This window comes from Saprolegnia diclina (genome assembly GCF_000281045.1).
Source record: "Saprolegnia diclina VS20 unplaced genomic scaffold supercont1.100, whole genome shotgun sequence".
In the NCBI taxonomy this organism is placed as follows: domain Eukaryota; phylum Oomycota; class Saprolegniomycetes; order Saprolegniales; family Saprolegniaceae; genus Saprolegnia; species Saprolegnia diclina.
The window spans coordinates 91,798-103,992 of record NW_008246167.1 but is presented as its reverse complement, the minus strand read 5'-3'; the positions used below and the strand labels follow the sequence as shown (position 1 = coordinate 103,992).

Sequence of the window (12,195 nt, the reverse complement as noted above, 5' to 3'; positions counted from 1 at the left end):
GCTCTCGTTTATCTTGTTTGCGACTGGCAAGTCGATCGGGTCAGATTGGTCGACAAGGTCGAATCCGACAAAAGTCGACAATGCCGCGTCAAATTCGACTAATTTCACTTTTATTTGAAGTGCAACGTGACAGTTTATCCACGATACTAGAAAGCCTCTGCGCACGCCATCCGCACAATTTCTTATCACGATCCAAACTTCGAGACATGTGGCACCAAAGACACCAAAGATACCAAGGTTCGAAAAAACGACTAGAGTTTCAATTCCTTTCAGTATTCTGCGGTGCAACGCCAAGCGCACTGCGCATCGCACTCTGCGCGTCGCGTTGCGCCATGCGCTCTCGCGCGCCAAGTGAGTGGATCGATCCCGTAACGTCATTGCCATTGGGGCGATGTTCGACCCACTTGACGACAGAGTATCTGATTATCTAACCTTTTGCAACGAGCTTTTGGCTGCGACCACTTGCTGCCTGCGCATCGAAACAAAAGTGCAGACAAGCCACTCTGCCAAGCCTCGAGAGTGTACACCATGCTGTAGTGAGGCTGTCGACGGACTTCTGGACTTGCAGGCTCGTCGCGTACGATCGTATCCATGGGTGCGCTTTCACCACCGACGGTCGTTATGTGGAAAGTTCAAGGGCGTGTCGCAGTCCGTGTTACGTCGTCGCGTGCACGCCAGTGCCACTTGCCTATGTGCTCATTGCAGTTGCCGTCGGACGCCGTCCTGGCAGAAACGCACAAGAAGCGCCCAGGAGCGATAGGGTGGGACGTCGAGTTATCCATCGACGGGCCTAGAACCAGTACCTTATCGATGTGGTTGGTGTCCGGCCTAGTAGGCTGACGACATGATATTCGGGAATACACGATACATTGATGACCGCAATCAAGGGCTTGTCTATCGGTCTACACACTCGCCACTTCACAGTGCTGAAAGGGCTGAAAGGACTCGCCGGCGACACTGGATTCATTGGTTTTGATCTCGTTTTTGTATCGTCCGCAAGTATTTGGAGCTTATATGTTGACTCGGATCAAGAAGGGCGCGCCAGACAGGTCGTCGGATGATGCGTACGAGGTAGCCGGCGGACAAATCGCATCGCGTTGTTGCTCTCGTGGCCGTGCCATCATCGGTCAAGAGCCACTGTGGCAACCAGGTGTCATTTCTGCGCAACAGCAACCGCAGCATCTACTATCTATCGACGGCACTTGTGTGCGTTGCGTGTCTACGCAGCCAAATGAGCCGGCAAAAATATCGGCAAAACAGGTGGATCATCCGCCGTCATTTGCACTTTTGCGTCGAGCATGACATCCCAACAGTCGATGGTCCCCAAGGTCGAGCTCCACCGCCAAGGCAGCAGTCTCGACACGACACCGAGCGACGTCGACGACCCGATGACCGACGACGTCAAGCCGCGCAAGGCGGTCGGACGACCGTCCAAGAAGCCCGTGATCGCCCATGGGCTCTGGAGCTTGGAAGAGCACGAGCGCTTCCTTGTCGGCATCCAGCTGTACCCGGAAGGTCCTTGGAAAGCCGTCGCCGACATCATCCAGACCCGCAATGCCAAGCAAGCGCAGACGCACATGCAAAAATGCAAAGAAAAGATCCTCCGGCATCGGCGGCGACGCGACGAAGTGCTCCGTGGCGTCATTCTCGACGACCAACATGCTGAGAACGATGTGATTCGCTTGGCGGCAGCCGCGGCGACAGCGAACCCAGTGTTGCTGCGGCGGTCCAAGCACGCCGACAACTTGCGCTTTGCGTCCGTGGAGCCAATTCCGCTTGACTCGCCGGCCGCCGCCGTCCTCAGCAGCACGCAGCCGCTCGACGGCCACAAGATCACGTGGACCGAGGCGCTCGACTACTTCTGGACGTTTGTCTCGGCGGCCGACGACACCGAGGAGCGCTTTTTTGCGTAAAAGTGGCGCCACGTTTGAATAGGTTTTATAGGATTTATAGGTTGAATAGGTTGAATGGAGAGGTTTGGATTGCGTAAAATACATTTTGTACGTGGTTGTTGACTGGAGGGGCCATTGGCGTCGACACGCTGATCCTTGTTGCCTGCAAAATCCGTTGTTGATAAGAGAGAACGTCGTGTCAGAGCACCGACGCGGTGAGGCACCAAAGCGACGCGACGTTGTTGGAACGTACGCGATTTCGCTCGGCGTCGTCAAGCGGGTGGCACATCGCGTGCCCCTGGATCTTACGCTCTTTGGCGCTTGAGATCTCGAGGGACAGGGGCTTTGAATAACCCCTCGCAATCATCCGAGCTTTCTTGGCGCATCCCATGCGACGAGTTCTGAGATGCGTGCCACAGCAGCGTCTATGTCGGAGCGCGATGCGTTCGTGAGCGCCACGACGCCCCAAAAAAGCGCCACGTATGTTTGCCACCGATCGGAGCTACCGCCGCGAAGAGTAGCTATTTATGCTGTGCACGCAGTGTTCTGGGTTGCGTCGTCGTGGTCGGATTCGACTGATATAAGGCAAGTGTTTTCTATATTTCCCCGTGCGCAACCGCGGCTATGTGGTGCATTCGATGTATAATAGTCTTTTGAAAAGGGTGGCATTTGAAATGCCTTGTTTCTTGTTTGCGGGACAAACGCCATGATTGGTTCCGCGACTTCAACCCGCTCCAACTCGTTTAACGCACCCGCATGCGTCAAACCCAACGTCTACTCACGACTGCACCCATATTCATTCCTTGCAGCAGCCGCCGCCACGTCGCACCAATCAGACGTGATTCTCCGAGCAAATAAGCATGAGCGGTCACCACGTTGCAGCGCTGTGCCGACCAAAGATCTCGCGGGAAGCTGGCGTCCACCTCGTGCGCGTTTTTATGCACAGGCCGTGTGCCTGCGCCTGCGCCACATCGAAAGACCCATCATCAACGACTACGAGGCCCAGGTCGATGATGGGCCGTGATGCCATCGTCTTGCAGTTGCACAAGTACGAGCTGTGCAAGAAGGCCAAATATTACAAAATTTCATAATTTCGCGCGCTGCATAGATCGAGCAGCGTCATTAAATGAGCTTCGACGAGCCGATGTGCGACTTGGATCCGCTTCTTTGCTTCTTCTTACGACCACTCGAGACGATTCTCGGCGTCTCGATATTGACCAGCAATTAACGCAACCGGAAACCTATGTGAAGGGTTATCCTCGGCAAAATGAACCTCCATTGGTGTATCAACTTGATACTTGGCACACGTCAGGGACATATCGGCCAATTTGGACGGCGCGGTGATCGTCCTGTGAATGCAAGACGACACCAAAGGTGTACAGTAGCGCAGTACAACTCCAGTGCAGCCAGGTAGACTGTAGCGTCCAACGTTGCGCTGTTTAGCCACATAAATTAAGAAAAAATATTATCTAGGGTCCAATCTACGTATCTAGTGGTGACCATGATCATGGTCATGATCATGCTCATGGTCATGATCATGGTCGTGGCAGCACCCTTCGGTTCGTGGTGTTGGCACTGGCAGGCCGCGGTGCGACACCAGTTGCACGGTCGCCTCGGCCACGTCCGAGACGCCATTGACAAGCGCGGCGTGCACGGCCTCTAGCAGCAGCCCGTGGTCGACGTGGTCGACGACGCCCACTTGCATCGTGAGCACAAAGCCCTTGGGTCCGTGGCGCCAAGCGCGAGCTGGCTCAACCCACGCAACACCCGGCAGCGTCTCAACATCCCGCGTCGCGCGCGCCAGCTGGCCTGCCGTCTCGGCCGGGATGCCCTGGAGGAGTTCAATCGCGGTCGCCTTGAGGAGCGGGAGCGTGCTGCCGACGACCAGTACCGAGATGAGGCCCGAGCAGAGCGGGTCCATATAGAGCCAGCCGAAGGCGTCAATGCAGAGAGACGAGACAATGACGCCGACGCTGCCGAGCGTGTCGGCAAGTACATGCAAATAGACGCCGACGAGGTTCGAGTTGCTGCACGAGGCGCCGTCGCTGTGGCTGTGACCGTGCGCGAGGTCGTGGAACCATACGAGCCCGACAACGTTCATGGCCAGACCACCGATCGACGTCACGAGCAAGTGCTCCGTGTGCACCTCTGGCGGCGATGTCAAGCGCGCAATCGCCTCTGCCATAAAGTGCCCAGCCATCAGCAGCAGCAAAATGCTATTCACAAAGCCCGAGAGCACCTCGACGCGGCCATAGCCAAAGCCAAAGCGGCCATTGGCCGGCCAGCTCGACGCTGTCGCCGCACAGAGGCCAATCACAAGCGAGATATTGTCAAAGAGCATGTGGCCCGCGTCACTCCAGAGCCCAAGCGAGTTGGTGGAGTACCCGACGACAAACTCGACGACCATGTAGACCATGTTGCCTGCTAGAAAGAGAAAAATGGTGCGTGCGGCGGGACTTCCGACAGTCGGCAGTGACGGCAACCGCCACGGCGCCGCGAGGTAGAGTCCCCAGAGGATTGGAACTAGCGCACTGAGCGACAGCATGGCGTGGATGACGGCGTGCAGCGAGATGGGCAGCGCGACCAACGACCCGAGCGTTAACGGCACCTGGAGCACGAGGCGTGCCATCGCATTGTGCTTCGAGTGCACCGAGAGAGGCGTGTCGTATACGAGATGCGGGACCAGCGGCGGTAGCGCAAGGACACTTACAAGCACTAGCAGCAGCGCAATCGTCGACGGCGAGAGCGCGGCCGACTCGGCGCGCGGCAAGACCGACGGCGTGACAAAGTAGGCGCCAAAGAGCCGCGTCGACAGCGCTGCCGTGATTGCAGCTGCACCAAAGACAACGCCATGACCACGAGATGAACTGGACGACACGTTCCAGTGCGCATATGCATGCTGGAGAAGCACCGACGCGAGGCAGAGCGCGAGGTGGAAGAGCAGCGAGGGCGGGTGCGTCGACGCGGACGAGAAGGCAAGCGCGAGTGTGTAGCCCCCGACAATCGCGACGCCCGCCTTTCGTGTGCCATGGCGTGAGAGGTCCGTGGGCGAGAGCGCGAGGTGCGCCGTCTCGACCAGCGACGTGAACGCCACGCCACAGTAGTGCAGCATGTGCATGCGCAGTAAGAAGAGGACGCAGAGCACGACGCCTTGTCCGATCGCATGTGGCGTGTGGCGCGCACCGGTCGGCGCCTGGCGCGCATAGGCGAGGAGCCCGCCGGCGACAAAGAGCAGCGGTAGCAGGCCAAAGGCCGTCGCGAGGTCGGCCGACGTGCGCACCGCGTGGTGCAGCAGCAGCGTCCACGTGAGCTGCGCGGCCGCTGAGGCGGCTGGAAGTAAGAGGCTCGGCGCCAATGCGAGCTTGGTAGGGTAGACGTCAAGCCGATCGTCGCCGTCGTCGGGAGCGAGCTGCATCGCAGTTGATCCCAAATGACAAAATGGCACCTGGTAGACACCGATTGGTGCGCTTGTCCGTTGCAATTTATTTTAATTTTTAAATGTATCTTGGTAATTGTAAGAATCTTCTCGAAGGAATAAAATGCCAGCGAAAATAGAAGCCAAAGGTAAGAAATGGATTTCACGCTTGTATAGATTTTAAATGGTTAGTCTCCCCTCTGAGATCTGGCGGCAGCGAGCCCTGTCTATGGACCATGTATCGCCGTGTACGGCACGAGACACCACCTTGGTGGCTTTACATCCGTGTACGGTAGTCGCGTCAAGCGTCAAGGACGCCTTCGATCGAGGAAAGCAGCGCTGTGCAAAAGGGATAGTAACTTGTAACGACCTTTATGCAGAAGCCTCGCGTTTTTATACCGATTGCCAACCCTGGTCCGACGCAATCATCAATCCAGCAGAGCAGAGCCGCCACATTGATTCGTTGGGACGTATGGGGATGACAAGTTGAGTTGCAGTGTATTTGTACCAATCTATATTCTGTATGCCTAAGACCCGAGCGTTGCGACAGTTGGTGCTCCTTCGCGACGACGACTCCGACCTTGCCACCTTCGGAAACCGCCGTCGGACCATGGACTCCGACAGCGGTCTCCGAAGGTGGCAAATCAACAATTGCCGCCGCCAGACGGATAAAGTGCGCGTATGGCTCGTGAGCGCACTTCATACAAGACAACTTGTACATTGAATTGGAGATGGACTATACCTGAGAGATTTGACTCGACCATGTTAATTTTGCGTCTGACGTATACCAGTTCCTAACTCGCTGACTCGGCTACAACCTAACACCTCAATCCATCGTCAGCCACGCTTTCTCGAGATACTGTATCCTAAAACAGAATATTCTCACCGAAAACAGCAGTCAAAGCAGACCAGGGGTCAGTCGCCGATGAGCAGTAGTAGTAATGTGCAGTCATGGCATTTCTCTGAACGAGATGACATGCTTGTGGAGCCACCAAGCGCTACAGTACTGGTAGCGTCGTACGCCATGCCCGATGCCGAAATGCTGTTGGGCGGTTTCATGAATATCCAGTGTTTAGACACTGTTTCGGGGCTTAATCCGTGTGTGTTAAGTTGTGTTCTTTTATCCTGTACAGGCGACAATTATAGCCTTGCACGCGATTTTCATGCATTTGCGGCGCCAAAAGCAGTCGTGGCACAATGCGTCGAGTCGACAAGAAACAGCCGCGTCTCAAATACAGTGACGACGTATTGCTGGCTATCGTAGGGAGAAACGATGCTTCGCCTGAGCGCGTGCAGCGTAGCGCGTCCGTAACACGGCCGTAAAGGAAGCCCTGATCGTCGAACCGGCGACCACCAGCATCGATGCGCGCACTGCCTGGTATCGTAAGGTGTTGCGAGACACGATGAACGATGTGAGCACAAAACCACTGTCTAAAGAACGATAGCGGTACGTTGTGAAAACTTTAGTCGGTAGCATTTACTCGAGTACTACCACCCACTTGACGACAATCTGCCTTGCGGTGGCGCCAAAAATACCGAGGGTCGCTGTCAATGGCTCATTCGACCAGCACCCATCTATATGAACTACATGTATACGTACTCGTATAGTTCTAGCACATGCGTTAGAATGACACGCGGGCAAGTACAGCAGCTCAGGTAGCGGATGCCGAACCTGGCATGAACATCGTGTACTAGTAATCCAAAACCCGAGGCTTCGGTGCGAATTGCAGCGTTTAGGAACGGCATTGGGATGGTTTCGTGCATCCGAAATATCTGAGTCTATCCGTAAAAGTCCAAAATGTGCACGCTCTACTGGATCTACTACCGTTTTGTGGATTTCCAGTTGGAAGCTCTCGATTCGTGTTTCGAGCGTACAGTACTCGTCTGACAGCACGCCGATATGGGACAATAAACTTTGGCTGCATTCGTCGAGTTTGGAAGGAGTTGGACGCTCGTATCTCCGTGCCCCAGCAAGTTTTACCGATGAGAGCACGTTTTCATCGGGTCGCTGCTACTCCCTGGCCCACCCACGCCAGGCCACTGTAGTGGCCAGTGTCTACAACGGCAGGTCATGTCCGTCGGTACGGCAACGTGACCTGGAAGACACACATTTCGAGGCCATTCAATCTCGCTACTCGGATGACGACTGGCAGTCGACTGGATTGCCAAGTGTTTCCGGTGCACCAGCACAAAGCCAAAGCGTGCGGTTTGAGACCTTTATCAATGCTTTTTGTCGACTAGACCGACGGCGCACCGTCACCAGTGCCATGATGCCACGGTTTCAACTGGTCGACGAAACTGCGGTTTGAAACCCATAGTTGTCTTTCGATGACGATTCACAATGTGAATACAAACACTTTCTGGTCGGCGCCGCCACACCAGCTGCAACGTTAAGCTCACACCACACTAGCAACCAGAATGTGGTATCAACTCCGTCTTCCCAGCTTTTCGACCGATCACCTGGCCGTCGACATTGCAACGCAGATGTGTTGACCACGACAACGAGGAGCGGCCGAAAAAGTAATCCCTCGGTCGGTCGCACGTGTACATAAACGTGTTGAACCTGAATGCGAATCTCGACGCTATTGAATAACTTCCGACTCGCAATCCTCCCACGTTGCTGCACGTCTCGAGGCCGCGCACGTGTGGCCGTAAACGTGCCATGATGACGCATGTGTGCGGTCGTCTGTTTGTTTTTCCACAAGGTTTTTGTTGTTGAAATGAGTTCTTAACATGCAATTATATATTAAACAAGATTTTTGTCTGCTTACTTGCTGTTCACGCAACGCGTTGACCGAGTATCGAATCTGCGCATACCGGTACATTCCGGTACCTACGAGGAATGGTCTTCCATCGACAAAGAGCAAACTGACGTCAGCTACCGTGATGCTGGCAGAGCTACTTTCAAAATCAACTCTACCTGATCCAAGATTCGCTCCCCAACCGTGCCCTCCGTTGAAAAAACTGTCCTCGTCCTTGCCCCACGCAAATGCCCTAATCGTCGATGGTGCGTAGAGAAGACAAGGTCAGCACAGTACTTGTCTCCTTCACCCAATTCTGTAGGTGCCGTAGCAGCAGGCGCTTGGCCACACTGCTGCACGTGCGATCTATGGTGGGCAATTCCTTGCTTGCCATGTGGCCGGTGTCGTACGTCGGATGTTACCACGTCTCGTACAAATCGTTCACCCGGGTGGTTCTTTCTAAACCAATCATGGACATTGGCACATCGGGAATGTACAAGCATGTGACATGGGCGCACCTTGTTGATGCAGCTTCCACCATGGTCATGGCGTTAGATTCGACTCCATAGTTTAATCAAGATCAAGGAAGATTCACATCCGACGCGGCCATCAACACAAGCCCGACGCAGGTTGCCTTTCTACAAAATCCCATGTTTGCGCCGTTCGTCGGCATTTCTGCATTTGCCGTGATGCTCCAACTGCCAGAGACGAGCCGCCAGTCCATCATGAGCAGCAGCTCCGCTCGTACTAGCGCCCGTCGACCTGGCCTCAAGAAGAAGAAGAAGCCGACGTCGCACCACGCCCAAGGCCTCTGGCGCAAGGAAGAGCACGAGCGCTTCCTCATTGGCCTCCAGCTCTTTCCCCAAGGCCCGTGGAAGGCGATCGCTGAGATCGTTCAGACGCGCACCGCCAAGCAGTCGCAAACGCACATGCAAAAATGCAAAGAAAAGATGGTCCGGAAGCTCCGAGAACACAACATGCTCGCCGCCGACGACGCCTCGGAACCGACGTCGGCGGCTTCCAACCGGTGCAAGCAGGCCGCGAGTCTCCACGTCTCGGCCGTGACACCGATCCCTTTTCACAGCGCGGCCGGTGCGGCCTTGGCCCCCAACAGCCTCGTATCGAGCGACCAAGCGAGTGCTGTGTCGCTCGAGGACTCGCTCGATTTTTTTATTGCCACAATGCCGATGGGCCGCTTGCGGCTCTAGTTGTACCTTAACCTAATAACTGCTAACTTGAATTTATTCTTATCGATGACAAGCTTTAGGTCCTGAAACTCGTCTCGATACGTCCTCGTAAAAGGCAGCATCTTCCTTCGCTGCTCGTGTTCGCGCAGAAGCCGCTCACGACGCGGCCGTCGGACGACACGCCGAACGCAGCCGCCCGCGACCTTTGAGACGTCGACGTCTCTGATTGGTCGAAAGCATGCCGACGACGCCACCTGCAACGTCGACGTCACCGCCACGTGGTGTCCGAGGAGCCTTCTTGCTTCTTGCCTTCTCGGCGCCCGTGCCGTTTCTTTGGGGAGCGACCTGGAAGATGCGCGGGTACGTGTCTTTTGACGCAGCTGCCGTGAAGCACGGCCTTGCGCCAACGGCTTTGCGATGAATACAAATGTAGCAATGTGATGACAACAATAAGTTTGGTTTTATCAAAGAATATTTTGTCGATTGTGTCTTGCAACTGGCTTGAATTTTATCAACCGTCCACGGAAATACAGTAGATACAAATCGACGAAGCCAATCAATCTCCCAAAGGACCTGTCCGACGTTCGATTCTGGCGTCTTCTTTGCGACGCGGTGCTGAAAACTCTCTGCACGTCCAATGCGCGGTTGGCTCCGCACCAATAAAGCGTCCAAGGTCTTTGCACAGAGCATATATTGTGAGGGGGCGTTGGTATCGAACCGCCGACCAACGGACCGCACCTTCCCCAAGTGTGGTTTATCATGCCTTTTGACCGAACAGCCCTGCGGTATGAGCCAACGTTGCGGGGCTCGGAATCAACGTCCATCCTGCAGAGATGGGTCTAGTTGGCGACAGCTTTTACTCGACGGACTTGGGTGCTCGTACTTGTTAGCTCGTCAATGTACTGAAGGGATGATGGTCGTGTGTTGAAGCGGTGCTTCGTTCTAGAATTCAAAAAGTGAAAAAGCCCCAAGAAAGGCCACCTTGCCGTTGGGCTGACTCAGATGAGAATGGACCAATTAGACGGTGCCATGTGGGTGGACCGGACAGCGCATGGTCGCAGACGACTGCGATAGGCTCGACGCCGTCGTGCCTCACTCCGAGGCTGACAACTCGACCCGCACGGTCTTCTCTTTAAAAAAGGTACCTATATGACTATTTGTATGCAATACTTTGATCTCGTCCTCGTTTTAGAAACCAGATGCAAACCAGATCTGGCCATCGCACCCAGAACCCGCCAAGGGTCAGTCGTGCACGGCACGAAAAGCTATTGTTTCCACTCGTCTCGAGCCCTCACCTCGCTGGATCCACGGCACTGTCCTCAAGACGATGCGACAGAGCCGCTAGCATCCTGCTCATCTCTCCAGGCGCCGTAGAGCTCCGAACCACTGCGATGGAGTAGGCGGCACCCAAGTTTGTCGCGCGACGACGCCAACCAGGACATGTTGCACCAGCTGGTTGATGTGTCAAATCCACGGGCAATTCTTCGACCACATCACTTTTCAATTTACCTCTAGAATGACCACGACGCACGAAGGCTTTTGGGCCAACCTTTTCAGCGCGGAGAACACACTCGGCGAGCTCCTCGACGGCCACAACAACCCGGTGGCGCTCTCGGACTTGAACCCGATCGTGCTCGTCCTCCTCTCGGCGTACTGGTGCCCGCCGTGCCGCGCGCTGACGCCGTCGGTCGTCGAGTTTGTCAGCAAGCACCCGACCGACGTCTCGGTGGTCTACTTTAGCCGCGACTACAACCCCGAGATGCAGGCCTTCAACCTCCGCACCAAGAGCGTCTACAACCGCTTTGCGTGGCACGCTGAGAACGTCGAGACGTTCAAGCGGCTCAAGGTCGCGTATCCCTCGATTCAGGGCATCCCGACCATGTTTGCAGTCGACCGCGACTCGGGCAAGATCTTCACCGAGCGCGCGGCCGTGAGCATTCGCATCTTCCCGGACACGGTCGTCGACCAATGGAAGAACGGCCAAGACATTACCCAGGAAGAGGAAGACGAGTACTGGAGCCGGTCCCGCGCCTCGAACGCGCCCGAAGTCGACATCGTTGAGCACCTCCCGCTCGACACGATCGTGGACGCGGACGGCGCGCCGATCGGCTACGACTCGCTCAAGCAGTTTGTGCTCTTCTACTTTAACGCCAAGTGGGCCCACAACGCGGACGGGGACAAGCTCACGCCGGCCATTTCCGCGTTCGCCAAGGCCAACGCCGACGACGTCTCGGTGGTTTACTACAGCTTGGACGCAAACGCGGACGACGCCAAGACGGAGTTTGCGTCGTTCAAACACAGCGCCAACTTGATCGAGACCGCGTACCAGCTCGACAAGACCATGACCAAAGACAACCCGTACAACACGCTCGCGGCGCCGCGCGTGATTGTCGTCGAGAAGGAGTCGCATGCGGTCGTTGCCAAGCACCATTATGGCATTTTGATCAAGCCCGACGAGGTCCTCGGTGCGTGGAAGGTCGGCGAGGCGGGCATCACCGACGCCGAGGTCGGCGCGTGGTTCCAAGCGCGCTGGGAGGCTGAGCAAAAGAAGAAGGCCGAAGAAGAAGCCGCCAAGGCCGAGTCGGCCTAAGGCAGCAAATTGTAGTGGAGGATAACCTTCCGCAGACGTCCAATGTGACAACGATCTTTATGGGTAAATCCTTGGTATGGTGATGATGCTTCAAGCTCGCAACGTTCCATGCACATTCTACGACCGCACTAAACGTTTGCTTGGGCACATCAGTGCCGCTCCCAATAGCGTCGCGATAGAGCTCTGGCGTGTTCCCGTTGTCAACGAAAATTAACGCACTTGGTCGCGGGCAGATGGCTCTCCGTCGCCTTCTCCGGCTCCTCGCTCAACACGAGTGGCCGCACCAGCAACTTGTCCCGCGGATCGCGCTCCTGCCTCCGCCGGCCTAGATCAAGATCAACACCAGCGCCCACACAACGAAGAAAGTCCG

At 55.7% G+C, this 12,195-nt stretch overlaps 4 protein-coding genes across 4 annotated transcripts; 3 read left to right on the top strand and 1 right to left on the bottom strand.

Annotated features, from left to right (window-relative positions):
* The first annotated feature begins 1,138 nt into the window (after positions 1-1,138).
* SDRG_15730 (hypothetical protein) lies at positions 1,139-2,052 on the top strand. The gene has a single exon (XM_008621912.1). The coding sequence runs from the start codon at positions 1,299-1,301 to the stop codon at positions 1,911-1,913; it is 615 nt and encodes a 204-aa protein (XP_008620134.1). The 5' UTR covers positions 1,139-1,298; the 3' UTR covers positions 1,914-2,052.
* A 1,242-nt stretch (positions 2,053-3,294) lies between these two features.
* Positions 3,295-5,315, bottom strand: SDRG_15729 (hypothetical protein). Its single transcript, XM_008621911.1, has one exon. It carries the CDS (start codon positions 5,305-5,307, stop codon positions 3,382-3,384), a length of 1,926 nt encoding a protein of 641 aa, XP_008620133.1. The 5' UTR covers positions 5,308-5,315; the 3' UTR covers positions 3,295-3,381.
* A 3,391-nt stretch (positions 5,316-8,706) lies between these two features.
* On the top strand, positions 8,707-9,301 carry SDRG_15728 (hypothetical protein). Its single transcript, XM_008621910.1, has one exon. The coding sequence runs from the start codon at positions 8,738-8,740 to the stop codon at positions 9,254-9,256; it is 519 nt and encodes a 172-aa protein (XP_008620132.1). The 5' UTR covers positions 8,707-8,737; the 3' UTR covers positions 9,257-9,301.
* Positions 9,302-10,727: 1,426 nt separating this feature from the next.
* Positions 10,728-11,954, top strand: SDRG_15727 (hypothetical protein). Its single transcript, XM_008621909.1, has one exon. The coding sequence runs from the start codon at positions 10,752-10,754 to the stop codon at positions 11,823-11,825; it is 1,074 nt and encodes a 357-aa protein (XP_008620131.1). The 5' UTR covers positions 10,728-10,751; the 3' UTR covers positions 11,826-11,954.
* Positions 11,955-12,195: the final 241 nt, after the last annotated feature.